This window comes from Bipolaris sorokiniana (genome assembly GCF_000338995.1).
Source record: "Bipolaris sorokiniana ND90Pr unplaced genomic scaffold COCSAscaffold_5, whole genome shotgun sequence".
NCBI classification, from domain to species: Eukaryota; Fungi; Ascomycota; class Dothideomycetes; order Pleosporales; family Pleosporaceae; genus Bipolaris; species Bipolaris sorokiniana.
In genome coordinates this window covers 1,177,949-1,205,098 of record NW_006911899.1, presented here as the reverse complement: position 1 = coordinate 1,205,098, position 27,150 = coordinate 1,177,949, and the positions used below count along the sequence as shown (strand labels likewise).

Sequence of the window (27,150 nt, the reverse complement as noted above, 5' to 3'; positions counted from 1 at the left end):
CTTCATGAGATTTGCCGTCCCATCCTGCACAATGGCATGGTTGCCTGCTGCTAAACGGCGCTGGTCAGTGACTAGCCACTCATGCAGGTACCACGCCATGAGGCCTTGAGGCCAAGAGTAGATATAGTGTAATCTCCCATTCCTACTTTTTCTCATCGTGAGTCGCTCTGCTTTCCAGTTCGCCCTCAAGTCGCTCTCTTTCGAGCCCCGATCCTAATTGCAGCATTTTTGCTTGCGTCCCTTCTTTGAGTTCGCTCATCACAATCTTTACTGGCCTTTGGCCGTCCTATCATTTCCATCACGTGTCGTCGTTTATACTGTTAATACTGTAATCATGGTCGCCTCAATCTTCTCACGCGTTGCTTTTGCAACTGGGCTTCTTGCCTCTACTGCTTCGGCCGCTTACGATGCCTCCGCCAAGTCAAATGTCGCTGTTTACTGGGGACAGGGAAGCAACCAGATGACGTTGCTCGAAGTCTGCTTGGATCCTAACGTAGACATTGTCAACATTGGCTGTAAGTAGTCATGGACATAGTCGGCTGTCAGTCGAGCTTAGGACAGACCAATGTCCGATCGAATTGGTCTACCTACCAGTAGAACACTGCTAATACAACTATCTTGTTAGTCGTCAACAAGTTTCCTAAGAAGCGAGGCGAATACCCTGGGACAAACCACGCCAATGCTTGCGGTGATGCAACTTACACCGACCCGACCACCAACCAGCCCAGCAAGCTACTCAGCTCATGCCCTGGCGTTGGTGAAGCCATCAATGCTTGCAAGAGGAGGGGCAAGAAGGTCATGCTCTCGCTCGGTGGTGGCTGGCCAACTGACTACTATCTCCCAACACCAGATGTTGCAAACTGGTTTGCGGAGTTTTTGCTCGGAGCTTATGGTCCCCCTACCGCCGAGTGGAAAGCTGCCGGCAAGCCCCGTCCCTTCGGTGATGCCTATGTTGATGGTTTCGATCTCGACCTCGAAGCTGCAGAGTGGGATGTACCGTCCGCAGACATGCTCTATGCGAACTACGATGTCTTCGGCAAGTACATCAAGGCACACTCCAAGATGCTTCTTTCTGGTGCTCCTCAGTGCGTTGTCCCCGATGCTAGGATATTCCTTGCTCTCAAGGAGGTTCCCTTTGACTTCCTGTTCACCCAGTTCTACAACACCTGGACCTGCTCTGCTGCCAAGGCTGTACAAGACATGAAGAACAATGCAGAGAGCACATTCACTTTCAACACTTGGATTTCTTGGCTAAAGAACAACTCCAAGAACCCAGACATTAAGCTCTACCTTGGATTGGCTGCAGGTGAAGATGGCCTTCCTACACACAAGGACCACTACCTCGCCCCAGAGGACGCCAATATGCTTGTTCAATCGCTCCAGGGCGACAGCATGTTTGGTGGTATTATGCTTTGGGAGGCGACCGTCTCTAAGAACAACCCGACTTACGACCAGTCCTACGGTACTTGGATGAAGTACGCTGTTCAGGGTACTTTCAAAGACAAGTACCATCCTGTTGTATCTTCTAGCTCTGTGGTCTCTTCGACAATCACACCTTCCAGCACTCCTGCCTCCAGCATTTCCGCATCCAGCACGCCCGCTTCGAGCACTCCCGCTTCGAGCATCCCGGCCTCCAGTATTCCTGCGTCGAGCATTCCGGCTTCCAGCGTCCCTGCTTCCAGCGTTCCTGCGTCAAGCACCCCAGCCTCAAGCACTCCAGCCTCAAGCACTCCGATCTCTAGCGTCTCGGCCTCTAGCTATCCCGCCTCCAGTGTTTCCGCTTCTAGCACTCCAGGTTCTAGTATCTCTGCTTCCAGCATCCCCGTGTCCAGCACTCCCATCTCTAGCGTCTCGGCTTCTAGCATTCCTGCCTCTAGCTATCCCGCCTCCAGTGTTTCCGCTTCTAGCACTCCAGGCTCTAGTATCTCTGCTTCCAGCATCCCCGTGTCCAGCACTCCCATCTCTAGCGTCTCGGCTTCTAGCATTCCTGCCTCTAGCATTCCCGCTTCCAACAGCGTTACTATGGTTAGCTCCAGCTCTATTGAAATTTCCAGCAGCACCCCTGTTGGACCATCATCTGTCCCTACCGTCTCGGCACCCGAGAGCATTGGCAGCTCTGTCGTTGTTCCTTCAGGTAGCGAGACCTCAACTTCCTGCAGTACTTCAAACGGTGCCTATCCTACCGGTGTCAACTCCAGCTACGGCGTCTATCCTACTGAGTCAGCAGTGTACCCAATTGAGACATACTCTGCCAGCAAGGGTGCCGAGTACCCCGCTGAGAGCTCCAAGGGCTACGGAGAGTACCCAGCTGCGTCCAGCACTGGTTACGACAGCACGCCTTCCGTCACCAAGAAGCCTGAGCAATCCGAGTACCCAACTGTTCCCACTGGCTCCACCACCAGTGTCGTTACCAGTAAGTTTAAAATTGCATTTAACCTCACAAAAACATACTAACTTCTCAAAGCTACCTACGTCGATGTTTGCCCCACCGGTCTTACCACGGTCACCGCGACGTACGTTGCGACTGTCTGCACCAAGTGCGCGAAGCCCACCGGCACCGCCGATGTTCCTGAGGGATGGACCACGAGCGTATACACTGCCAGCACCTTGACTGTGACAATCACCAAGCCCGTTGCCACCGTTACTGCTGTGCCTGAGTACCCATCCTCTGCTCCTTCGGTCGTGTACCCTGCGGAGTACTCTGCCACGCCAATTTCTTCTGGCAAGCCTGCATACCCAGCCGTGCCCGAGGCTTCCAAGGTTGCGTATCCTACCATTCCTGAAGTCTCCAAGGCTGCGTATCCTGCCGTCCCTGAAGTCTCCAAGGCTGCGTACCCTGCCGTTCCCGAAGTCTCCAAGGTCGCTGAATACCCTGTGGCTCCTGCATCTTCTGCGGCCCCTGAGTACCCAGCTCACTCTATGCCTTCTGTGCCCTCCGCTGCTCAGCCCGCCTCTTCGCCTGCTGCTGAGTACCCCTCGTATCCTGTTGGCACCGGCTATCCCAAGAAGCCCGTGGAGCATGAGGTTGTCAGCAGCATGCACGTGACTCTCAGCAAGGTTGCCGTTTCTACTTACATTCCTGCGCCTTACCCATCGGCTGGTGTTCCTTACATCCCCGCCGGCCCTGCTAAGAACGCTACCAGCGTGTATGTCCCCATGCCCACTGGTACCGGCAAGCCCGTCACACCTCTCCCATCTATGCCACCGCAGTTTGAGGGTGTTGCTAGCCGCGCCAGTGTCGGCTTCATGATGTTTGTTGGTGCTGTCGGTGCTGTTTTTGCCATGTAAATTCTTTGGATAAGAGTTATTCATGCATGGTGGTGAAATGTGTTGCAGTTGCTTTGATTCTTATGTAAATAAATCCTTATATCCACGTTCTACCGAATAAAATTTGATGTCGCGCAATTACTTGCACTGCTCATGATGCTCAGTCATTGTCATGCCATGATGTCTCGTGTCATAATGGCCTTTGGCGTAAATGTGTTGGTTCCAAGGTGGGGAACAACCAGAAGCATGTCAAATGTGGTAAGATATGTTCATCATCACATCTCAGGCTGGCATTTGTGTCCTGGGTCCTGAACAAGGGTTGCGATCTCACTGCGCAAGTCTCTACATATGTCGGCGGTGATTGGTCGTGGAAGGGGAACGGCAGGCCGCGGGGGAGAGCTTGGAGCACCAACGTGGTGGAGACAGCCCAGTCACCTTTCGTCATTCGTTCGCGACCTCCAGCGACGACTTACACGCGCCGCTCGCAACCACGCCCCAAACTTTACTGCCAGGGCGCCGAGATGCTCACACAGAAGCCGTCGAATTTACGAATTGTTCCACCTGACTGACATTCCCCGATTCGCTTTGCCTTCGTCTAGGTGTTTCTAGAAGCCTCGCCTAGTCTTTCCTGTCTCTCCGCTACTTTCTGGGGTTGCCTTTCACACAGCACCTGCTGCTACTGGCAAGACTCAACACCGCCCGATATGAAGTACACAGTCTACGACCGGCTGCTTAAGCGAGAGGTTGGTCAAGAGCGCAGCAAGTACTCAGACATCCGATCAATATACGGCGACCGGAAATGGATCGATAATCTCGATATCGTAAACGAGCTTGAAGGTCACAACGGATGCGTCAACGCCCTCAGGTGAGAAACCAATTTACAGATATTCAAGGGAAGTATCTAATATCACTAGCTGGTCGAAGTCTGGCCGTCTCCTCGCTACCGGCTCCGACGACCACCGCATCAACATTCATGCATATCACCCCGAATCGTCGACCGACCAGTTCAACCTCACCACGTCTATTGAGACAGGCCATCGCTCCAACATCTTCTCTGTAAAGTTTATGCCTTACTCGGGCGACCGTACCATCGTTAGCGCAACAGACGACGTGAGGATATTCGACATTGAGCATTCAGGTCATTCGGCCTTCCGAACTGCATCTAGAGCAGGTGGTGCGCGAAACTTGGGCACAGCACGGAGCAGAGTGACACTGACCGAGGCCGATACAAATGCAAAGGCATTCCGCTGCCACACCGACACTGTGAAGAGGATCGTCACAGAAGACAACCCGTTCTATTTCATGACCTGCTCCAACGATGGAGATGTACGGCAATGGGATATAAGGCAGCCAGCCAGGGCATATCCACCAGCACGAGACAGCATGCTTCCGGCATGGGCAAGGGACGACGACGCATCTGATGATATTCCGCCGCCACTCATCTCGTACAGTCGATATGGACTAGATCTTAACACGGTCTCTTGTTCTCCTAGCCAGCCCCACTACATCGCACTCGGCGGGGCACACCTTCATTGCTTCTTGCATGATCGGCGCATGCTTGGCCGTGACATCAATCGTGAGCGCGGTTCCAGACTTTCCACTCCAGCAAGTTGGAATGAAAACGACGATGAGCTTCTAGGAAAGGCGACACAGTGTGTCAAGAAGTTCGCGCCGAATGGGAAGCAACGCATGAGCAGAAGCGACAGCGGTCACATCACCTCATGTAAGATAAGTGACGCCCAGCCAAACGAGCTCATTGTAAGTTGGTCTCAAGACCACATCTATAGCTTCGACATTTTGAGAAGTCCGGATGCGAGAGAGAATGTAACACCAATAAAAGCATCAGGTAGTGCATCCGGTCGTCGGGTCAAGGACACTGTTAAAAAACGCAAACGACCAAAGTCGAGTGCTTCGTCGCAGGAAGCTGCTGAACGAGCAGGATCTAGGCCACGAAACGATAGTACGGAAGATGATCTTGCACTACGTGTCACATACGGTAATGGACAAAGTGAAGACATTCGCATCCAAACGCCTGCTGAGAGTCGCCTAACTCAGGAGCAACTGAACGAGTTGCGATCCACGGACCATTACCGCATTGCGAGTACAACCGTCAAGATAGCAAAGCGCATATTCGATCTTGGTGAACACGGAGAGACAGGGCTACAATTGGCCTTCACCTCCATCCTGGGCTTGGCAAACTCAATAATAGCGGATATGGATGATATAGATCGGGCATGGACTTATCCAATCGACCCAGATCCCGTCGATGTGGCGGTACAAAACAAGCTCCGTGACAGCAGGGCAGCTTCGCGCCGGTTTGTGCAAGCAGCTGGAACGTTGGCACGAGTGTTGGGCGGACAGCTGTTAACTGGGTCTAGCTCAGATGCCTTGATTGCACAGTACTTTGCATCGATCCAACCGGCGCCACGGGAGAGAGAGTTGCCTCGGCATCAACATTTCGGTTATGACTTCTTAAAAGCCATACTCTTGTGGCTTGATAGTGGTCCGGGCGCAGTAGTGGAGGGATTCTCTGGACGAAGTAGCAGTGCTCGTCTGCCTCTCCCGCATGGGGCAGACATGGATGCCATACAAGAGCAACTGATTCCTTACCTGATGAACCTTGCAGGCGATGATAGCATTGTCAATCCTGATGCCTCCAAGTTTGAGACGGACGCCACTCGAATTCTATTTTCTTCTGAGATTGAAGCAGTTGATGCCTTTGGCCAGGCACTGCAGATACCTTTTGCAGATCTAACTGGCACAGATGGAGATTTGACGGAAACGAATTTGACAGAGGAGCCTACACAAACACGAAGTGCAGCAAAAAGGAGATGGGCATATCAGGTTGGAAGGGGAGTGCTGCTCAACGCTTCGAAGGACATCAACTTTGCTTTCGTGGATCGCGCCTATGGCGGTCGTGGTATCTCGGACAAACAAATCAGAGCCGAGGAGAGAGCACTGAGAGCACGACAGGCAGATATTGATCCCCTGATTGATGAAGGCCCTGTCCGTGAGGCAGAGTTAATTAGGACATCGAACCAAGAAGCAGAAAACGAGGAGGACGGTTCCCCAAGCTCGGCTACCCCAACAGGATCGAGATCCACCATCGTTCAGAATCCCGGAGGAAACGAGGAAGACGAAGAACAAGATGACGACGATGAAGACGACGATGATGACGACGATGACGAAAATGATTGGTATGGGGACTCTGAAGATGGATTAGACGAAGATTCTGAGAACTCCGAGGACGAGGATGAAGAGGGACTACGGCGGACAAGAAGTGGGCATATGCTATGGCGTACCGACTTTGGCCGCAGTCGCTACAAACGATGGAAAGTCGAACGCGACGTGCCATGTGCACCTCACACCCGTGTTTACACGGGACATTGCAACGTCAAAACGGTAAAAGATGTCAACTACTTTGGTCTTCAGGACGAGTACGTTGTCAGCGGGAGCGACTCAGGTCACGTTTTCATTTGGGATCGAAAGACAGCACAACTTCTGAACATCCTGGAAGGGGATGGAGAGGTTGTGAATGTTATTCAGGGTACGTCTGTCAATCTGCACACAGCCAAATGCCCAGCTAACAGTACCTAGGCCATCCCTATGAACCACTCATAGCTGTATCGGGCATTGACCACACGGTGAAGATATTCTCACCAGATGCTCATCTCCAACACAATGCTCGAAAAGGCGTAGGCGTGCATTCGGCAGACCCCTCTTCCTTCTCTAGCATCCGTTGGGGTCGCCGTGGCCGTAACGTCACCACTGAAGCCGCAGCTGAAACCGAGACTGAGCCTGCAACCGCAGCAGTAAGTGATAGCGATGACGAGGTTATGCCTGGCGGACTTGCTAGTCGGCGCAGGATGCATCAGAGTTATCAAATCACAAGCCAGAATGACATGGATCGTAAGGGTGAAAGAGACGATTATTTCATCAGCCAGGCGGTATTTGCGCAACTGGCTAGACACCTGGCTAGAGGTCAGGTCGGGGGTGTTGGGAATGGTGGTGGCGAAGAAGGAGAGGAAGACAATGAGGCAATTGTCATCACCGAGGACAACTGCAGTATCATGTGAACGGGACACTAATGGTAAAGCCAAAAAAAAGAGAGCTTGCAGTTCGGCGCATAGTCTGTGACATCTTTGCAATAACATGCACCATGATTAGGCCATTTTAGAAAGGCAACGACTAAAAGTCAATATTATATTATCATCTCTCAATTCCAGTAACGACCCTACAGTGTTACACTGAGACCCCTTTTACGGGTGATGGGTTTCACCCCATTCTCCAAAGCCCAGTCTATATCTAGGGCTAGATTTCGTTTATGATGCCTTCTTCTGCTGGGCCTTGAGTGCCTTCTTGCGATTGCTCTTAATCATTACTACCGAGACGAAGCTGCCAACGACGGTGGTACCGAGAATAAGGAGGATGACGGGGATGCGGATAGCCCAGACGCGTGGGAGGAAGAGAGAGTGAAGGATGTGGTCGTCATCAACAAAGGGCTGTAAATACTTAGTATGTGTGTTGCGGCAAGAAAATCTTCAAGTGGTGGTCATACCATGAACAGTGTCCAGACGGTGTAGTAGACGAAGACGGCAGTCGCTGCGACGAGCATGCTGAGACCCACGAGGCGATCGGCCTGTTTGCAGTTAGTCTACATTATTCTTGATCGTGCATGTTCAATCCCATACCATTGCGAAGTTTTGTTGGAATAAGGAACGAGTGAAATTAATTAGGAGTGAGACTGGGTTGCAACCATCATGCTGTCCCTTTCCTCCCTCTCTCCCGAGAAGACGCGCCAAGCCCAGACCCCTGTCGGCGAAACCGCGGTCCGTCCGCCGCAACTGCATTGCTGGGCCAGCTTCCAGGCTAAACTTTTGCGAGGCGCGTCACTTTACACGCCTCCACTTTGACTTCTCCCATCTTCACCCTTCCTCCCCCCACCCCCGCGACCCTCTTATTAAGCGGTCATGGAGGTCGCATCTGCTGTCCGACTGCCTTCACCTTCGCCAGAGCCCGAGGTCGATGCGCAAGATGTTCCGCGCAAACGCGAGCGCTCGCCATACGATGGGCCGAGTGCTGGGCCATCCAAGAGAAGTCGGAGAGATGAGGAGGATGACCATCGCAACGGAGAAGCTGGCCGTCGCCCAGCGCCGAAGCCTACTACCGACGACCTGCCCGAGGATGACTCTCGATTGAAGCTTTTCCAGAATGCCTTCAGCGCGAACCGGAAGCTGCCGATTGACGACTCCAAGACACGTGCTGGAGGCGCGTATATCCCACCCGCTCGCCTGCGCGAGATGCAAAAGTCGATTACGGATAAGAAGAGCGCAGAGTTCCAGCGCATGGCTTGGGAGGCGCTGAAGAAGTCGATCCAGGGTCTGATCAACAAGACGAACACCGCCAACATCAAGATGATTGTGCCTGAGCTGTTTTCCGAGAACTTGGTGCGCGGACGGGGTCTGTTTTGCAGAGCCATCATGAAGGCGCAGGCTGCCAGTTTGCCCTTTACCCCGATTTACGCAACCATGGTGGCCATTGTAAATACTAAACTACCCCAGGTCGGCGATTTGCTGGTTCGTCGTTTGATCGTACAGTTCAGGAAGGGATTCAGGAGGAATGATAAGGCCGTCGCCCTGTCGAGTACCATGTTCCTTTCCCACCTCGTCAACACCCAGGTCGTCCATGAAATCCTCATCGCGGAAATTCTCCTGCTCCTGCTCAACAAGCCTTCCGACGATTCTGTTGAGATTGCCGTCGGCATCATGAAGGAAGTCGGCGCTTTTCTCGACGAGATGAAACCTGCCATTGCCAACGCCATCTTTGACCAGATGCGTAACATCCTCCACGAAGCCGATATTGACAAGCGCACGCAATACATGATCGAGGTACTTTTCGAAGTGCGGCGCACAAAGTACAAGGACAACCCTGTTGTGAGGGAAGAGTTGGATCTTATTGAGGAGGAGGACCAAATTACTCACAACCATACGCTTGAGGGTGATTTGAAGGTTGAGGATGGATTAAACATTTTCAAATTCGATCCTGACTACGAAGCCCACGAAGAGGAGTACGCAAAGATCAAGGCGGAAATCCTGGGTGAAGAGGAGGGAAGCGATGATGACGGATACACGGATGCGTCATCTGAAGATGAGGAAGATGAAGAGATCAAAGCCATGGACGTCAAGGATCAGACCAATGCCGATCTCGTCAACTTGCGCCGAACAATCTACCTAACCATCAAGAGCAGTGGTGGTTTCGAGGAGTGTGTACACAAGCTGATGCGAATCAACCTGCCACAGGGTCTGGAGAACGAACTCACTACCATGATTGTAGAGTGCGCTAGCCAGGAGAGGACCTACGAGAAGTTCTACGGTATGATCGGAGAGCGGTTCTGCAAGCTGAACCGGATGTGGACCGACCTGTTTGAGGAAGCGTTTGCGCACTACTACGAGACCATCCACCGTTTTGAGACGAACCGCCTGCGCATCATCGCCCAGTTCTTCGCCCATTTGCTAGCATCCGACGGTATCGGCTGGCATGTCTTCCAAGTAGTGAAGATGACGGAAGAGGACACGACTTCTAGTTCTCGTATCTTTGTCAAGATCCTTTTCGAGGAGCTTCTTGCCTCGCTTGGTCAAAAGGTGGTAGTTGAGCGGTTCAAGGACCCTATGCTCCAGGACAGCCTTACTGGCATCTTCCCCACAGATGCGGATGACCAGAGCAAGACACGCTTCTCGATCAACTTCTTCACTGCTATCGGTATGGGTGTGCTTACCGAGGGTATGCGTGACTGGCTCAAGAACAGTGCGCCCAAGCCCAAGCCACTTCCCGAGCCAGAGAATGATTCAGAGGACGATCGTAGTGTTTCATCGCGATCAAGCTATACCTCGAGTAGCTACTCCCGATCGCGAAGCCCTGTCCGCAGAGGGCGAGACTCAAGATCTAGCTCGCGAGGCAGGTCTTATACACGCAGCCCAACGCCCGACCGCAAGCGTGGCGGTCGTGGCCGGAGCGCTAGCTATGATTCCGCATCCCGCTCACGATCTCGCTCCCCAACGCCCCGTAAGCTCAAGAGCAAGCGCTCTTACTCATCTTCTCTTTCCCATTCCCGCTCCCGCTCTCGTTCTGCGCCACCTCGTCGTCGAGGCCGCAGCCCTTCATACTCTGTATCCCGCTCTCCACCACCAAAATCCAAATCCACACGGCGTGACCGTAGCCCTTCAGGCTCACCGTCTCGCTCCCCACCTCCGCGTCGTCGAAGATATTCTTCATCTCCTTCGCGGTCGCCATCTCCAGCACCAAGACGCAGACGCGATTCAAGCAGCCCCCCGCCATCAAAGGGCAAGGGCAAAGCGAGAGATGACAGTGCGAGCCCACCGCCCAGACGTAGGAGGGATTCTAGCACCCCGCCTCCTAGACACAGGCGTGCCTCGACTAGTCCGCCGCCGTCGAAGGGTAAGGGTAGAGCGAGGGATGATAGCGCTAGTCCACCGCCGAGGCGAAGGAGGGATTCTACTACTCCACCACCGAGAAGGAGGAGAGACTCGTAGTACGATTCATGGATGTAGAGGATGAAAATAGTTTGATATGCGAGGCATGTATTGAGTATTGAATCGGAATGATAGGGTATGGGGACATAGTAGTATTTGTATATTATTCCAGCATTTATGGCGAAATTGAGCGAGAAAATAGTTCTTCCGAAATAACAAGTTTCTTCTGAATGAATAGCAAAAATGCCATACAGCCTGCACTACATTCTTTGTATTCCACCCTTGTCCAAAATTGCTGATAGTTTCAATACGACAATGTCATTATCCCACCGTCTTCAAACTCATCGTATAAAAAACATATCTAGTAACCTCACACTCCCCTTCCCCATACAGACCTCTCAGCACCATATCCTGAAACCAATTAAGCAAACCTCATTCAGTCTCACTCCTCACTCACCACAGTCAGAAAGCACCGCAACCAGCGCAAACTAAACGGGGGAAGGCACCACTCACATCACTGTTTGTCTTGTGTCACTCCAAAAGCGTGACCCGCACCTTCCCTTCACTCGAACCCCAAATAAACACCCGCGCTCACCTTCTCCAATCAGCAAACAGCGATATTACCGCTATCGAATTCGGTAGTCACCTTCGAAGGGGGCTTGCTCTTTTTCTCACTCAAGGTTCACCTTTGAACAGTGACAAACACGCACAACCCTTTGACGTTACTTCACTACACCTTCTGAGCGTACTCACGCACACAACATACCAGAGTACGCAGCACACCTACGCACCTACGTACGCAACAACCTACGATTTACACTACGAAAAAGAAGAAAGCAGCGAGTATGGCTGAACTCAAGGCGAGTCTCCGCTCGTACAACTTGGATGTCGCTCTCGAGCGTGATGGCGAGGACGAGGGCTGTTTCGTGCTTGATGTTGGCGCTGATGAGGAGGGCGAGCCGGTTGAGTCTGTGAAGCGGGTGGAAGGGGTTGTGGAGGGGTATCTTGCTCGTGGTGAGGAGCCTGAGGTACCGGTTACGAAGATGTATGTTATTGGGGAGTGGAATACTGCTCTAGATGAAGAGGAAGACAAGGGGAATGGAGAATGTGAGGTTCATGGGAAGAGCAAGTATGAGCGGGAGTGGGAGGAGGCGGGGAGAAAGATTGCGAAGATGGTTGAGAAGATGCCTGGTTTGAAGGAATTGACGTAAGTTCTCTTGTTTGCTCTGGAGATATGTGTTAACACGACGCAGCTGGATCGCAGGCATCCCCTTCATGAGCGTAGTATGGGAGACGCTCCCCACATCCCTCACGAAGCTCGTTCTCGATCTCGGCCAGCCGGTTCGCATTGAGCAAGACGGCGACATCGAGTACAAGTCGTACATCACGCAGGCGGATATGCGGCCTCTTGTCCAGCAGACCAAACTTAAGGAGCTCCGGTTGTTCCGTATGCACGACTCAATGCAGTCTATTGTGTGGGAGACTATATTTAGGAATGTGTCCGAGAGCGGCGTGCGCATTGCTGACTTGCAGATGGCTGCTGAGCCGCTTGTTCGTGCGACGCATTGGCATAAAGCTGAGGATGTGGTAGGCTTGACGGTTCCGAAGCAGGACTCTAATGAGAAGGAGTACAAGTAAGTTGGGATTTTCTAACCCTGAATAAGATGATGTTGTCTGACAAAAGGCTTTGGCAATTTTTAGGGGCATCGAAGGAAAAGGTGTTTTGCACCACTCGTTCGGCATGGGTGAATATCTCGATGCTTTCTGCATGCGCAAGGCACGTATTGCTGCAGGTTTGGAGGAAGCTAAGCCACTTCCACTCTGGTAAGTGGGCTTGGTCTTAAAGAAGAAGTGCAAGCCATCACTGACATTGTTGACTAGGTGCCTCAAGCTTAACGGCTTCGTTGTCGATTACCTTCCTTTCGAGCATGAACTTTCTCGCATCACCTTGCTGACCTGCGGTAAAGACTGCATTGATAGCGGCCTACGAGCTCCCAAAACCCCGCTTAGTCCACATAATAGATGGAGCAAGATTATCAATAGCGCTACTTCACACTGTCTTATTCAGTGGCCCAACTGGACTGGGGTCTTTGACGATCACGGTGATCAACGCGACAACCATGGCGAGATTGTCTCCCAGAAAACTGGCCTCTCGACCCCAGCCAATGGACAGCTGTTGCCTTCTCCAATGCTATTGACAAAGGCGTCACTCCAGATGAAGGACTTGGGAGATGCTATTGACCGTATTATCAAGAAAGGGAAAGGCCCTCCCGCGGTTGCGAAATCTCTTTCACTGGTAGCCGTCGAAACGCCGTTGAGCATGGCTTCAGACGTGTCAGTCTGTGGCTCTGATGTCCCTACGCCAGCTGCCGGCTCAGTGTCTCCAAACTCTCCTAAGATGCCTACGGTCGACGGCTCAGCCACGTACAGTAATGCTGCTTCGATGGGTGCAAGCCTGACATTGGTTGAGAGCGCCAACACAGTGCAGTCGGGGATATCTACTGACAGCAGCTTCGATAATGTGAGCCCTGTGGATGTTTATGCAGTCAACGGCTTCGACAGCACGGCGCCTAAGGAGAAGACCATGTCCAAGACTGGCGGCTTCAAGCACAAGGTAAGACGATCTTTGGACTGGCTTTCTGGTTCGCGTTCTGATTCTGGCGATACCGTTTGATACTGGGGTGGAATCACTCAACTTCGATTTGTTTTGCGGGCGTTTGAATTTCATCTTCATCACGGGGCTAACGCTAGGGAGTGAGGGACAATGGAGGATTCACGACACTACGACGCACATGCAGAGCTTTTCGCAGCGTTCAAATGGGCTGAGGGTTGTGGCAGTGGAGGGGCTGCTGGTCTGTGTCTATGTCTGTGTCTATGTCTGTGTACGATTGTCCAAGGCGCGAGGAACACAGGCTTCGAGTCTTGCACAGCGTGCCGCGTGTACTTGAGGCAGATGATAGGCGACGAGTTAATTGGCGCATCCAACATGGGATTCCTAGGTTTATAGAAAAGCAGACTTTACCGTATTGGCGCTAGCAATGGTGGACCTGTGCTGCTGGCACGTATGCAGGCTTCAGGAGCCGACATGATATGTATGGCTGCAGACGCTGTACCGATGAAAGGGTGCAGTGCAGTGTGAGGCGTAGCCGCCGTTGGAGGGCATACAGGTGCATATGTACATGGCTAGAGGAGAGGTACAGTAGTCGGCGTGGGTGAAAGGTGCCAGTGCAGGGAGATGGGTGTAACGTCTGGTTTGGAGCCAGTGGACGCGGGCCGCTCCTTCCTACTCGCACGGAGGGCCGCCGATTGGGCAGGCGCGTGTGGGAGGGCGGGGCAAGCGCGATGAGGTAATTGCAGCGAGGATGAGCATTGCTGTACTTACTGTATTCTACTAGGTAGGTACATACATATATGTATGTATGTATGGTATGTAGGTATCAAAGTATACACGCAAGTAGATACATCTGTCGAGGACATGTCTACATACATGCGCATACACACTTGTGTACGTAAGCTGGACGAGGGCGGTGCTGTTCCCTGCTTTGCTGGTGGCGGTCGCTAATCATACTTGGTCATTCCGCTTTCCGTCTTGCGCTGTACCTTGGCCAAACCGCCCCCATGTCCTCCATGCCCGGCTTAGCACAACAAGCACGATGAGTTGGCAATCCATCGTTGCCATCACCGTCATCGAGCACCACGGCTGCTGTCAGGGCACCACTCGCCCTTCGTAGCCGTCGAGTTGCCTTGCATGCCTGTTGCGCTGCACACCGGCCAGTGCGACTCCACTTGACCCAAGTTCCATTACCCTCGGTCGCATCTGCTACTGCTGCTACTGCTGCTGCTACTGCTGCACACCCGGTGATCCTCTGCGCCCTCGACCAGCCGCCGCTCTCCCCAAAAGGTCCGCGATCGCTCGGCTGCGTGCCTTCGATGCCCACTTGATCCCACGCTGTTGTCTTCTCCAGTCACTCGTTTTATTCGATATCGCTTTCTCCGGGCGCCGCGCTTCCGAGCGCTGCGGCTGAAGGTCCGCCTCCAATCCGGGTGACATTTGGCTTCGCCCATAACACAAAAACCCTGACATATCGGGGCACCAACTGGCGCGCCTTCGCTTTGCGACGACGCCTCAGCGCATGCGTGTCTCGTGTCGAACCGACTCGTACGTTTCGCATCCGCGCGCAATTCGCTGTTCTGTTTTGTCCAAGTGTCGGTGAGAGGTGTAAGTCGACATTCATGATGCTTTCCCAGCCACCTCCCAGCCCTTTCACCTTCCCCCCAACCCCCCGGTCACTCGCGCGTTGCACTCGCCCTCGGCCGCGTACCAGCAATGGCTCCTCTGTTAGCAATCCACCCAGTCTCTGTGTCTAATCCCATACTTTGCAGCCAGCCTTCGTGCATTCCCGCTATAAGCAGCCCTTCGTGCGCCGCTTAGTTTGTTCCCCCTCGAGTACCCGCCGCCGCCATTGCTGGCGCATCTAATTCTAATCCGGCGGGTGCCTCCTCGACGGTGCAAGGGCAATTGAGCCCTGCGAGCTGGTCCCTGGCCTCACGGTGACGTCCAGCGGTCCATCACCGCCCGCAAACATATTTCCCTCTCACGACTCATCTTCACGAGACCACGACCGAAACGCGCCAATAGCCTTTCCCGAATATCGTACCTCGCTCCAGCTACGCCAAGACCAAGCGGAAGCCTTCTATCGCACGCAACACAATCGCTCAAGAGCCTCAAGCTCCACCGGCAGTGTCACAAACAGCCTCCGCCGCACGCCAAACTTTGAGCGCGCCAGGTCGGCCGAACCGGGCCAGCAGCAACAGCGTGTTCGGTTCGAAACACCTCGCCCTTACTCTACAGAACCTCATCCTGCCCTTCGAATCAGTCGGCGTACTGCATCGGCAATACGCTTCGTGCTCGAAGAGGCGCTTCGCGTCCCACATCCATTCACCCCGGACTTTGTTGAAGAGAACGCCCAAATGTCAGACTTGACGAGTGGGCGCGCTGCCAATGGAGGGGCCCGTACAACTGGTGGTCCCGTGCCTGTCGATCGCTCCAATATCCGCACCCCTACGCAGATCATGAACGCTAGGCGCCAAAGGGCTGAAGTGGAGGAACAAAGAAAAGCTGCAGAGGAGGAACGCAGGAGAGCCAGTGCGGAAAGAAGAGCTCAAGCTGTTTCTGGTGTAGCTGGAGCACCCACAACAGAAGCCGGAACCCAGAGGCAGCCTCAAGCAGCTCCGAGACCCGGCGATCAGTACGTACAATATCCGGCATCGTCTGGGGGAGTGCCACGTCAGCCCGAACGGCCCCTTCCACCTCAGGGTACAATGAACGATCCACAAGATGCAACAACGGGCGCGTCGCAGTCGAGGCCCAGAGCCGCTACGCAAAGCCAACAGTCGTCCCGGCCTACTCAGGCAAATCTCGGCGTGCCGACTACTGCAGAGCCAGGCAGGAGACCACCTGGCGCGGGCCATGCTAGGCGCCCTTCTGCTCCTCCAACCTCGTCACAACCAGCACCGTCGGCGGCTGCACAGGCGCGCGCACCACCTGCGCCAGGTTCGGCTACTGGACAAGCTCGCGAATCAACAACGTCGAATTTTCCACATGCTTTTGAGCGCTGGGAAACCCTCTCTTCGCATTGGGAAGGCCTGACCTCGTACTGGATCCGACGACTCGAGCAAAATACCGATGAGGTCCGTAGAGAGCCGTTGGCTCAGCAATTGTCGCGGCAAATCACCGATCTTTCAGCTGCTGGCGCCAACCTGTTTCATGCCGTGGTAGAATTACAGCGGCTGCGCGCGTCCTCGGAGCGCAAGTTCCAGAGATGGTTCTTTGAGCACCGCCAGGACCAGGAAAGGGCGCAGGAGCGCGAGGCGCAGTTAACAGAGCAGATCAATGCGGAGCGCGAGTTGCGTCTCGAAGCTGAGGCAAATCTCGAGCGCATGGCTACTGAGAAGAAGAATGCGGAGCGGGCCGTGTTGGAGATGAAGCGCGAATTGCAAATCTCCAAGGAGGAAGCCCGTCGAGCGTGGGAAGAGCTTGGGAGACGGGAGCAAGAGGAGCGCGATCGCACATTTTCACTGAGGGAGGGTCAGCCTACCCTTGTTGGCGGTGTGCAGGTAGTTCCGATGGCGCAAAATATGGGGCGTGGAGAAAGGGGCCATGGTGATGATACCTACGGCGGTGCACAGAGTGGGTCCGGCATTGAGCAACACTATTCCTACGAAGAAGGTCCTCAGTCGCCGACTGATACTGATCCCTTTACCGAGGGTGGTCGTCATGGCCAGCGAGAGACTGACATGCCTGCTCCTTTGTCTCAAGGGACTTATGTTCCGTCAGGCGCGGCCTCGAATACATCCTCGCGACCAGGCGGCGCCAGCTCTGTTGGAGATTCGGCACTATCTCCAGCTCCTCTGCAGTATCCCTACTACACATCTGAAGCACAGCGGACTCCCACTCAGCCCGCTATGTCGCAACCTGAGGCGTTCTACCAGCAACCGGCGTCGTATTTGCACCAAGAGTCGGAATCTGGTGTGCTAGAGGATGTACAATCCTATGTCACCTCCCAAGCAGAGGAGTCTGAGGCTGATGTCGAGTTTGTCCTTGATGAGAGGGGCAACTATGTCCGCGATGATTCAGGTCGCCGTATTCCATTTCGGTCAATCCAGTCGCCTGTCTCGGACGAATACGACGTAGAAGATGCCCGTCGACGTGAGCTTGAGCATCTGCAGCACTACGGCACAGCTGCCACATCTCAGGGAGGCTATGCAACGACTTCAAGTGCGTCATCCTCGCACGGCCAGGGTTACGCTACAGCTGGAGGTCAGCCGGACTACAGCGGCGATGGTTATGGTGACGAATGGGTGGGCATGAGACATCACCATCCCACGAGGTTGAGCGATGTACCAGAGGAAGATGAGCGAAGTCGGACTTCCCCCAGCCGAGCGAGCCAGGCCAGTCGAGGACGTCTATACTAGATGAAGGATTGACCACCTCCTGACCACAAGGCAGGCAACCGTTGTTGCTTTACAAGAGAGAGAGATTGCGAGAAACCGATACCTTATGCATGAATTTTTTGGTCCTTTTTCCCCGGTCGATTAGGAGAAACCGTTTGTCTTTTATCCTGGTACGCGCGCACGCGCGCACGCACGCACGCTTGTCGCGCCTTTTAATCTTATCAGCATGGCATATGTTTACAAAGCGAAGCATCTTTTATTTTCCCGCTCCCACCAAATCACCAATCATCCTCTCACATAGACATTGTTGATTACACACACCATCCTGTTTCTTCTCTCTGTCTGTCTGCACACGCTACTTTGCTCGATAATTATATACCCTTTCTTATATGAAGGATTTTACACCCCACCACCACCAAGAGAAAACAACATTTCTGGTCTAATTGAGCGTGTCTATATATATACCTCTCTCCTCTGGAATTTTGGGGCTTTAAGGGGTTTTTTGTCGTTAAGATAACCCCGAGTAATGAACATTGAGTTTGCATGTGTATTGCGAAAGTTGAGTCAATTCCCTGTATTAGTAGTCGCTTTTATCTTTTTTTTTGGCTTTTGGCTTTTGGCTTTTGGCTTTTGGCTTTTGAGCTTATTTTGAGATTTGGAAGAGCTTTGACGCGGGTTTCAGCAAGCATGGTGTTTAGCTGGGCATCTTTTTTTTATTGACTCGGGATACGGTAATTTGTTGGTCACCTGGTGTTGTTGACGAGGTTGGGATGTGGAGTTGAAGGGAGGGAGGGAGGCAGGTTTTCATATTTGGATATAAATAAAATGGTTGGATAGGGTGTCGTCTTATAATGAATTTTGGTTGATGTACTTTTTAATAAGTTGGTGATGTTGAAGGGGGAAGAGACCAAGTGTAGTGATGGATGTGGAAGATGTGGACCTAAGGGGAGTAACAAGGGTAGCCGATACAGATTCTATGGCCTGGTACCTTTCTCCACTATTCCCTTCTAAGTAAAAAAAAATAGAATTTCTTCATTTCTCGTGCAGATATTCGACAGTGTATTTTACGGCGGTTCAACTGAACATGGAAAAAAGGCAACAACAAACACACACCCTCCCCCAACCCCTCACAACTTCGCCGCAGCCCTCAAAACCGTACTATCCATCCTCCTCCCCTCATCATCCTGCTCCTTAACCCTCAAATCCGGAAACTCCTGCGGCATAATCCTCCTCGGCCTTGTCCCAGGCACAACACTATACCCCTCGAACTCCTTCACCCCCCTCTCCCTCAGAAAATCCTCATCAAGCAACAACCGCCCATTAACCTGTTCTACGGGGGCCTTGATAATCTCCCTGACGGCATCCGAAAAAATATTTGGAGTCCTCAACTCACTCGCCTCATCCCTCGCTAGATTCGTCGTCGCCGCACTCTGAATCGCCGTCGCCGGCCACAAGCTACTCACTGCCATTTCCGTTTTCGCTTCGCGGGAAAAGTCCATAGCGAGACCCATCGTCAGCACCGACATGCCCACCTTCCCCATCGCATACGCCGTCTTCCCCCGGAAAAACCGGGAGTAAATAGGCGGACTGACAATAACAATTCGTCCCTTCCACTCCCCGTTTTGCTGTTGGAAATGTGGTAGGCATGCTTGCACGACGCCGTACACGCCTTCGACATTCACGCGCTGCATTAGTTGGAACCGCTTCATGGGCGTTTTGGCGACGGAGGACCACCAGATGGCGCCGCTGTTGTAGATGAGGATGTCGAGGCGGCCGTAGGTGGAGATTGTGTTGGCGACGAGGGCTTCGATGCTGGTGTAGTCTCGCGTGTCGACGGGGAGGGGTGTGGCTTCGCCGCCTGCTTCGCGGATTTCGCGGGCGACTGTGGAGATGGTGGAGGCGGGGGAGTTGGGATCTGGGGGGAAGGGCGTGGTGGTTGAGGCGTCGGAGGTGGATTTTGCGGCTACGATGACTGTGTGAGGGTGGAGTGAGTTAGCTTCTAGTGCATCTTCTTATCCTTTTTTTTGATGTTTTTTTCTTTCGGAGCTGGTGGTTCAAGATATGTCCGGTTGAAGTTGTATATCTGCTTCCTTACCTGCATAGCCATCTTTAGCCAGGCCGATAGCAATCTGGCGACCAATGCCTCGAGAGGCGCCGACCACGAGTGCGACTTGCTTGGTAGACACTGGCATGATTCTTCTTTTGCTTGCTTCAAAATACTAATTACTGAGGATGGACAGGATGTTTAAGTTTGTGTCCTTGCTTTAATAGCACATTGGGCAAAACACCGTTACATAGAGTCAATGTATTGCCGGATTTATAATCAGACAGTCAATTAAACGCGAGCGGCCTCGGTGTTGAGGGCGGACAAATTGTTCGTGGTTTCAATAGTTACGCGTCGTGCACAAATCCGGGGTATCGGCATCTACCGTTTGACGCATGCGGAGGCGTTGAGTGGTGTTGGGCGATGATTACTGATGATAAGCTCTGATGAACCTCGGCAGCCAAGACTGCCAGGGTCACGTCACGCCGACGGGCGATGCTCATAACTTTCGTGATAGAATCTACTTCGTTGCAACAATAACTGATTCGTCGATACTGGAAAGCAGAGAAATCACGAAGATGTCGGGCAAGATTACGTGCTATCTAGACTGCGGTATGCCTTGTCTCTCTCTGGAACACTGTTGGGTTCAACGTCACATGCTAATTGCGCATCGCATAGTATCTCCGTACTCATACTTCGCTCTGCTTCATCTTGAACGAACCAGATCGGTTCTCGAAGCACACAATATCGAAATCGAGTGAGTCTCTCTTGTGGCGCCGCGGCGAAATTACCTTGATTCGACGACCTTAAACATGACCAACGGCATCATGCCTCTCCCAAAAGCAAGTACATGGCTGACTAGCTTTTGACAGTATAGTACCCGTCTTCCTAGGCGGCATCAATGTCGGCAGCGGTTAGCATTGCCTGTTCCCCACCGTATCAGCGCCTGCAGAGGCTGGTTCATGCCGATAATATGGATGCTGACACTGAGACTTAGGCAACAAGCCTCCGTGGACCCTCGACGCAAAGGCAAAGTATAGCAAGTATGATACCAAGCGGGCGAAAGAATACTTTGGAGTGCCCGAGCTAAGCGTTCCGCCATTTTTTCCCATCACGTCCCTGCTACCACAGCGGGCGCTGTGCCATGTGAAAGAGGCACATGCCGAGCATTTTGTGAGCATCTTCCTTGACATTTTTACCGCTATGTGGAAGAACCAGAAAGATGTCAGTGAACCAGAGGTCCTTGCAGAAGTGCTTCAGCTGCGGCTGGAGGAAGACCAAGTCCGAGATGTGTTAGCAAATGCAAGCAGCGCGCCGTTCAAGCAGCGTCTCAACGACAATACAAAAGAAGCGCTTGATAAAGGCGCATTTGGATGTCCATGGTTTTCTGTCCGGAACTCGAAAGGGAAAGAAGAACCTTTCTTTGGTAGTGACAGGTGAGTACCCCCTCGCCCATCTCCTCATCGTTTCGGCCCCTTGCCGCACTTCGTATGCCCGTTCGCGGGGGGACAGGGAAGGCTGAATGGCGACGGGTATATCCGCGTTTAGCAAGGCTCCTGCCCCGGGCAAGGGCTGTTATAGTGTGCGACCAGAAAAGCGTGGGTTGTGAAACACAGCAGACGATCGGTAGAGAGGATGCTAGGCATGCTGACAGATGTGCCGTCTAGGTTCTCTTACATGTGGGAGTTTCTCGGGTTGCCGTGGAAGGATGTTGAACTGCTGCCGCCTGGTAATCAGAAGGCAAAGATCTGATGTAGAGTATTCTTCAAAGCTTCTGAATGGGTCGGCGCATGGGTGGAATCGCGATAGGGCGCTGGGGCTTGGGGCGCGAAGTCGCATGGCGGATTGTGATAGCTGTGAGTCCAGACAATTCTGCGACATTAGTTCAAATGTCTTTCATCTCAAACTTGCTCCCTCTTATTCAAGATTGCATCTTTGTCTCTCTTTCTCTGGTCAGACATTCTCCTTGACTCGCCTGTGTGTATACATCTTCTCTCTGGCTCCTACCATACCCTCGCACTGCCTATGCATGCTGCACTGTCGCTGCTGTGTACTTGCGCTGTGAAGTGGATCGTGTGGCTACCGGAGGCGGATACGAACTTCCCCAGAAATATGCAATAATATGCAAGATAAAGTCTCCGCGACCTGTCAAGGTGGCGCCGCACGCCACCCGAGACGGCATGCCGGGCATGCTAGGGCCATGTCTCACACGTTCTGTACAACGACCATCGCGTTGGCCACTGTTGGCCGTGAGACTGCAGCCTGCCGGTGGTATAGAGGTATCAGGCGAGGCGGGAGAGCAGGCCGGTATGTGTGTGCGTTAACCTGGCAGTAACTGTCTAATCGTGGTGGGGCGTCGGAGTGCATAGGGGCATCGTCGGCATCGGGTTAGGTAGTGATAGATGCACATACAGGCTCTACGGCCTTTGGCCAACCAGAAATCGAAGTATGAGACTGTAATGGACAAGAATAGCGATGCTGCCGCGGGGGGTTTTGTGACGATCCAGAGGCGATTGCAAGCCTCGTGTGTAACATGTTAGCATAGTTGACGACATGTCTGGTATGCACAAGGCTCCCGCCGACCCGGCGTACACCATGGCATCAGAAGTCATACGTACCTGCATCTCCAGATTCCATGGTCTCTGGTATGCTCTTCCACTGGTGTATCTGGCGGAACTGCTTGCTGCCAAGCCAGGTCATGCAGTCAACCGTTCGCTTCTGCGCATCAGCCAAACAAGACGACGTAGAACATTTCCCGCCAGCTCAGTTGACCCTAGACGAGCGAATCCTTACTCGATCTGACGTTTGAGCCACCGCAATCGTAGGTCTGCCAGCCGCCCGCTTGGGAGGACTGAGTCCATCTCTCTGCAAGATTGCTAGTATTTGCCTGTCCGCAGCTAGCCACGTTGGAGATGTCAGTGGACCAGGACAGCAGTGCCACTTTCTGAGCGACATCAAGATTGCTTCCAGATTCTGCCTCTGTGTGCTGAACAAGCCAATACAGCTCACTTCACAGCTTGGATGCTGCACATTTCCGCCATGTTGTTGCGTAGCCTTCATGGCTCTGTGACTACAGGCCATAGCGGGCCTACCTACAAGCCCAGACCCTGTCTTTCGCCCATCACAGTATAATGGGACATGGACATCAGAACTGGATGCTGATTGCTTCAAACGCGAGTCTCATAGCTTCAAGCGCAGCAGGTCGGGACGGTCTTACAATATAAACGTGCCGACCATCACTCCAACCCCCATGCCTACACTCTCGTGTGATTGGACTTGTTTCATCGCTTGGCTTCGGCCTCATCTCTGCGCTCTGTCTTGCTAGCGTACGATCTAGCTGTCATTTTACTGTTGTTTTTTTCTTCGCTGTCCAGGAGACTCGTCCTACGAGTCACAGTGCGCCAGGAGATACCCTAGAGTGTTTGTAGCTGCTCATGCGACCACTGCCGCGGCATTTGTCCATCTTTCGGTTCTTCTGACATTTCGTGGCAGTTCGTGGTTAGGCAAACCTCATTCACACATCTTACCTCCAGTTAGCGAGCTAATGATGTGTATCGACTAGGTGCCTTGCGCTGTCCTCCTATTGTACCATATAGGTACCAGGGCCAGCCTTTCTTCACTTGACGCCGACCATTCACACCAAAAGGTCTACACGTTATATTCCCATTGCTGTCTTTGGCACGGCTTGGCAGGTCTTCACTTTATTCAAAGTCCCGCAATTTTACCGCCTGTAGGACGCTCGACCGCATTGAGCGAATGAAGCGGCGTCACGCAGTGAATGCTGAACATACCTGTGGACCTCGACATCCACGCCACCCCGCAATTCCAGCAACGCACACTTCACAAGCACCAAACCTCGCAATCATTTCTTTCGCCTGAATAGACATTCACTGCGATTTCGGCACGTGTTGTAACTGCATCCGCCCTGGTCATCGCCATAAGAGACGCTTGTAGCACGCGCAACCATGACGGACGCGCAAGCACTTGCCCAGCGCTACAATAGAGACGAACATTTTCTGTTCCGTCAATCCTGCTCTTTGTCGCAGCCCTGCTTGTCCTGCATCGACCAAGTCCCAGCAGCCTTACCTCATTTCAGCAACGGCCATCAGGATCTCGCCATGGCACAGTCAATGCTAGTAAGTGACTATCGAATTGGAGCGCCCTCATGGTTGACAACTATGCAGGCAGATCAGTATAGATCTGAAAACCACATGCAGTGTCAGCCCTGGCCATTGCAGCCGGCACCAGCGGACGATGTCAAGCCATCAGGCACCGCGTCTGTGGGCTCGATCCCCGGCATGGCATACTCATCGGGTCGCAGCTGGAGTGGCGCAGCCGGTGTCTCAACCTCCTTTGACTGTCACCAGATCATCCAACAGGTTGAGCCATACATCTTACGCCAATCGGACTCCCAGTTTGGACAGAACAGCGACCTGATGCACAATCACCTTGCCGCCCAGAATGCCATCCCCAAAGGTTGTGGATATACCGTGCCGGCAACAAGGGCGCTGGCTCATTTGAATGGGCTGCCACAAGAAGCAAATCCCATCTTGTCTACTGCAGCCATGCGTACATCCATATCGCCGAAGAGTTTTACTAGCGACGAGTTCGACAACTCTTACAGCCCAGAGTCAATGCCGGATCAAGCCCCACCAAGTTGTAACTGGGGTACAATTCCAATGTATTCTCCGAATACACTCATGCCGTCACTCAAACCCGAAACTTACTATGCCGATGCCGGACTCAGTGGCATGCCGCAAGTGGAGGGTAGTTTAGTCTTGTCTTTTAATCCTTCCACAGGCCATACTGGACGAGGACAGACTATCCAGATTCCCAGAAAGAGCCCGGTATATGCGCCTGAGCATTGTTACTCGCATGACAGCAATCAGGGCGCGTCTCCGTGGTACAATCCGAAATATTTCTCGTCCACAGACGATATGTGGGGCACACAGTCCCAATCACCTCTAGGGACTGAGTCGCACGCTGCACCCACTCAGGATCGCATCCAGCCTCGATTCCAAGTCCCTCGTAGGGCTAGTACGCAAGCCCAACGCGAGCGCAATGACCGAGTGCTCATCGAGGGCAAGAAGAGGGGTGAGACATACAAAGAGATCAAAAAGAAGTTGATCGGAGAGAATCCCGCAGAGTCTACTCTGAGGGGACGTTATCGTTCCTTGACCAAGGACAGGAGGGATCGTGTCCGTAAGCCCGTGTGGACGAAGTTTGATGTAAGAAAGCCCCAAGCATCCCGTCAGATATCTACTAATGCTTCTTCAGACGGATTTATTGAACGAGACCGTTTGGCAGGAGTTGAAGCGCATCGAAAGCAATCTACAGAACCCATCCGCACTGAGCATTGAGCAGAAGCTCATGAAGGTCTCCTGGAAGAAGGTGGCCGACTATATCGAAGAAAACGGCGGATCGTACCACTTTGGTAATTCGACTTGCAAGAGGAAGTGGCTGGAGTTGAATCCGACCTGCGAGTAATTAGTGGCAGATCCGAAAAGATTGAGGCCGTGCCGAACATGGCACGCATCTCTGATAAACTTGATGACTGCCAGGTTATTTTTAGATTGTGAGGGGTTTTCTTGCTTTGCAACTTGAGGCTCCTTGAAGCCCCTTTGCCTTTGCTAGGCAGTAAGCACGAGGATGCGAGGCACTGGGCTGCTGCAAGCCCAGCGACAACCCCTTGGCGTGTTTCCCATCTTGTCGTGTCAGGAGTTTTTGCTTTGCAGTCTGTACCACCATGTATTGTCATTTTGTCGGTTGTAATGTTTTTTATTGCCTTGGCCCATTATCATCCTGCGGGTGCAAGGCTGCCCCAGCGGCATAGATGGGAAGGTGCAAAGCGAGGTGACTGGATGTTGCCACACAGGAAGTTTTATTGAGCAGGATTCTGTATACTATACCCTTTTCCAATGCAACAAGTCTTAGAAGATATATGGAAATCAGCTTGTCATGGGTATCTGTAACGATGATAGTAGTGATTCGTCTGTCAGTAGTAGGTTGATCATAGAAGAACGTAAGGCTGAAGTATGACGTTGACATTCGCGCTACGTACGCACCTTCTTAGTACCGATAACTCCGGACCCAAAGCTTAAACCATCCCCACCTTCCACACCTGCATTGTCCCACCCTCCCTTATGAGAATGTCACTCGAACTAGCAGAAGCTCTCCCGAGCATTGTGAAGCGCAAATTTGAAGCTGCAAAAGCCTCATCAGATCTGATCTTCTCGCCAACAGACGTGGCACTCATCCGCACGTCAAACGGCATACCCGCAAGTCATATACAAGCCATTGCGCCAAACATACAGCTCATGAAGACTTAGTTTCAATTGCGCTATTGCCCATCACTCGCAAAGAAGCCTCTGCCGAAACTTGCGGGTGCCACGCCCAAGCAAAAGATTGACCCCTTCGAAAACCCGCCAGAAGCTTTACACCTCATTGACATCCCGACCACGAATCCCACCCATTTTCTCGTGCTCAACAAGTTCCCGATAATATCTCAGCATTTCATTCTTGCCACAAAGCTAAACAAGAAGCAAACACATGTGTTGGAACAAGATGATCTGGAAGCGACATACGCTTGCTTAAAGGCATGGCACGAGGAAGGAGACGGACTACAGAGGCGTCTTCTCGCCTTCTTCAACTCGGGAGAGCATAGCGGCGCGTCTCAGCCACACCGACACCTACAATTCCTACCGGTAGAACGCATGCGCGACACCGAAAAGGCCAATGGCTGGAACATGCTCATAGACCTCATCCTATCGCGCCAGGAAGCCAATCCACCAGGTAAGTCCTCACAAACACCATCCCTTTTCGAAACAGCTAAGACGCAACTACAGACACTCCAGACGGGCTATTACAGAATCCTCGGCTCCCCTTCACACACTTTGCCCAGCCCTTCGATTCGGAGCCCTCAGGCACCCAACTACTTGACATGTATAATCGGCTGTACAAAGAGGCTAAAGGGTCAGTCGAGGCGTTCGTCTCGTCCCACCCAGATCAGCTCGCCTTGCATCCAGTCGAAGACGGCGATTTACCAATCAGCTACAACCTCGCCATGACCACAGCTGGCATGGCCATCGTGCCTCGCCGTGCAGAAGGCACCATGCTCTACGGCGACGACGGTAGTGAGATTGGCTTCGTCGCGCTTAATGGGACAACATTAGCCGGTACCATGATGGTTAAGAACCAAGGCGAGTGGGATATGCTGAGAAGTCAACCTGGACTGCTCGACTCCATTCTCGCTGGCATCGGCATTCCCAAAGCTCCTGCTACGGCTAAATTCGGTGCTTCAAATATATAAAAATTAGGTCTTATGGTTAATTGTGCGAAATACCCGGCAGCAATTTAGGAAGAGAAAAAAATAGATGAGTATGACGGTGGGTTGCT

The 27,150-nt window shown here is 52.7% G+C and overlaps 10 protein-coding genes across 10 annotated transcripts; 8 read left to right on the top strand and 2 right to left on the bottom strand.

Moving 5' to 3' along the window:
* The first annotated feature begins 163 nt into the window (after positions 1–163).
* Positions 164–3,423, top strand: COCSADRAFT_198637 (glycoside hydrolase family 18 protein). The gene is made up of 3 exons (XM_007700596.1): positions 164–515; positions 626–2,413; positions 2,465–3,423. Exons 1-3 carry the CDS (start codon positions 335–337, stop codon positions 3,286–3,288), a joined length of 2,793 nt encoding a protein of 930 aa, XP_007698786.1. The 5' UTR covers positions 164–334; the 3' UTR covers positions 3,289–3,423.
* Positions 3,424–3,971: 548 nt separating this feature from the next.
* Positions 3,972–7,343, top strand: COCSADRAFT_159343 (uncharacterized protein; the record flags this gene model as incomplete). Its single annotated transcript, XM_007700595.1, has 3 exons — positions 3,972–4,132; positions 4,182–6,814; positions 6,865–7,343. The coding sequence occupies 3 exons, from the start codon at positions 3,972–3,974 to the stop codon at positions 7,341–7,343; spliced, it is 3,273 nt and encodes a 1,090-aa protein (XP_007698785.1).
* Positions 7,344–7,505: 162 nt separating this feature from the next.
* COCSADRAFT_308878 (uncharacterized protein) lies at positions 7,506–8,059 on the bottom strand. Its single transcript, XM_007700594.1, has 3 exons — positions 7,959–8,059; positions 7,826–7,906; positions 7,506–7,769 (listed from the first exon to the last, which is right to left on the bottom strand). Exons 1-3 carry the CDS (start codon positions 7,959–7,961, stop codon positions 7,590–7,592), a joined length of 264 nt encoding a protein of 87 aa, XP_007698784.1. The 5' UTR covers positions 7,962–8,059; the 3' UTR covers positions 7,506–7,589.
* Positions 8,060–8,183: 124 nt separating this feature from the next.
* On the top strand, positions 8,184–11,045 carry COCSADRAFT_35750 (uncharacterized protein). The gene has a single exon (XM_007700202.1). It carries the CDS (start codon positions 8,238–8,240, stop codon positions 10,815–10,817), a length of 2,580 nt encoding a protein of 859 aa, XP_007698392.1. The 5' UTR covers positions 8,184–8,237; the 3' UTR covers positions 10,818–11,045.
* Positions 11,046–11,602: 557 nt separating this feature from the next.
* Positions 11,603–13,644, top strand: COCSADRAFT_355053 (uncharacterized protein; the record flags this gene model as incomplete). The annotated part of the gene is made up of 4 exons (XM_007700593.1): positions 11,603–11,964; positions 12,011–12,391; positions 12,459–12,581; positions 12,639–13,644. 4 exons carry the CDS (start codon positions 11,603–11,605, stop codon positions 13,429–13,431), a joined length of 1,659 nt encoding a protein of 552 aa, XP_007698783.1. The 3' UTR covers positions 13,432–13,644.
* Positions 13,645–15,320: 1,676 nt separating this feature from the next.
* Positions 15,321–17,732, top strand: COCSADRAFT_86098 (uncharacterized protein; the record flags this gene model as incomplete). Its single annotated transcript, XM_007700592.1, has 1 exon — positions 15,321–17,732. A coding segment is annotated over one exon (2,412 nt), but the record flags the coding sequence as incomplete, so codon positions are not given.
* A 1,031-nt stretch (positions 17,733–18,763) lies between these two features.
* On the bottom strand, positions 18,764–20,009 carry COCSADRAFT_180429 (uncharacterized protein). The gene is made up of 2 exons (XM_007700591.1): positions 19,807–20,009; positions 18,764–19,683 (listed from the first exon to the last, which is right to left on the bottom strand). The coding sequence occupies exons 1-2, from the start codon at positions 19,901–19,903 to the stop codon at positions 18,839–18,841; spliced, it is 942 nt and encodes a 313-aa protein (XP_007698781.1). The 5' UTR covers positions 19,904–20,009; the 3' UTR covers positions 18,764–18,838.
* A 265-nt stretch (positions 20,010–20,274) lies between these two features.
* COCSADRAFT_35747 (uncharacterized protein) lies at positions 20,275–21,672 on the top strand. The gene is made up of 5 exons (XM_007700201.1): positions 20,275–20,367; positions 20,434–20,512; positions 20,628–20,668; positions 20,753–21,191; positions 21,423–21,672. Exons 1-5 carry the CDS (start codon positions 20,334–20,336, stop codon positions 21,505–21,507), a joined length of 678 nt encoding a protein of 225 aa, XP_007698391.1. The 5' UTR covers positions 20,275–20,333; the 3' UTR covers positions 21,508–21,672.
* Positions 21,673–24,812: 3,140 nt separating this feature from the next.
* Positions 24,813–25,410, top strand: COCSADRAFT_35744 (uncharacterized protein). Its single transcript, XM_007700200.1, has one exon. It carries the CDS (start codon positions 25,021–25,023, stop codon positions 25,240–25,242), a length of 222 nt encoding a protein of 73 aa, XP_007698390.1. The 5' UTR covers positions 24,813–25,020; the 3' UTR covers positions 25,243–25,410.
* Positions 25,411–25,898: 488 nt separating this feature from the next.
* Positions 25,899–27,064, top strand: COCSADRAFT_170179 (uncharacterized protein; the record flags this gene model as incomplete). The annotated part of the gene is made up of 3 exons (XM_007700590.1): positions 25,899–26,033; positions 26,085–26,547; positions 26,601–27,064. The coding sequence occupies 3 exons, from the start codon at positions 25,899–25,901 to the stop codon at positions 27,062–27,064; spliced, it is 1,062 nt and encodes a 353-aa protein (XP_007698780.1).
* Positions 27,065–27,150: the final 86 nt, after the last annotated feature.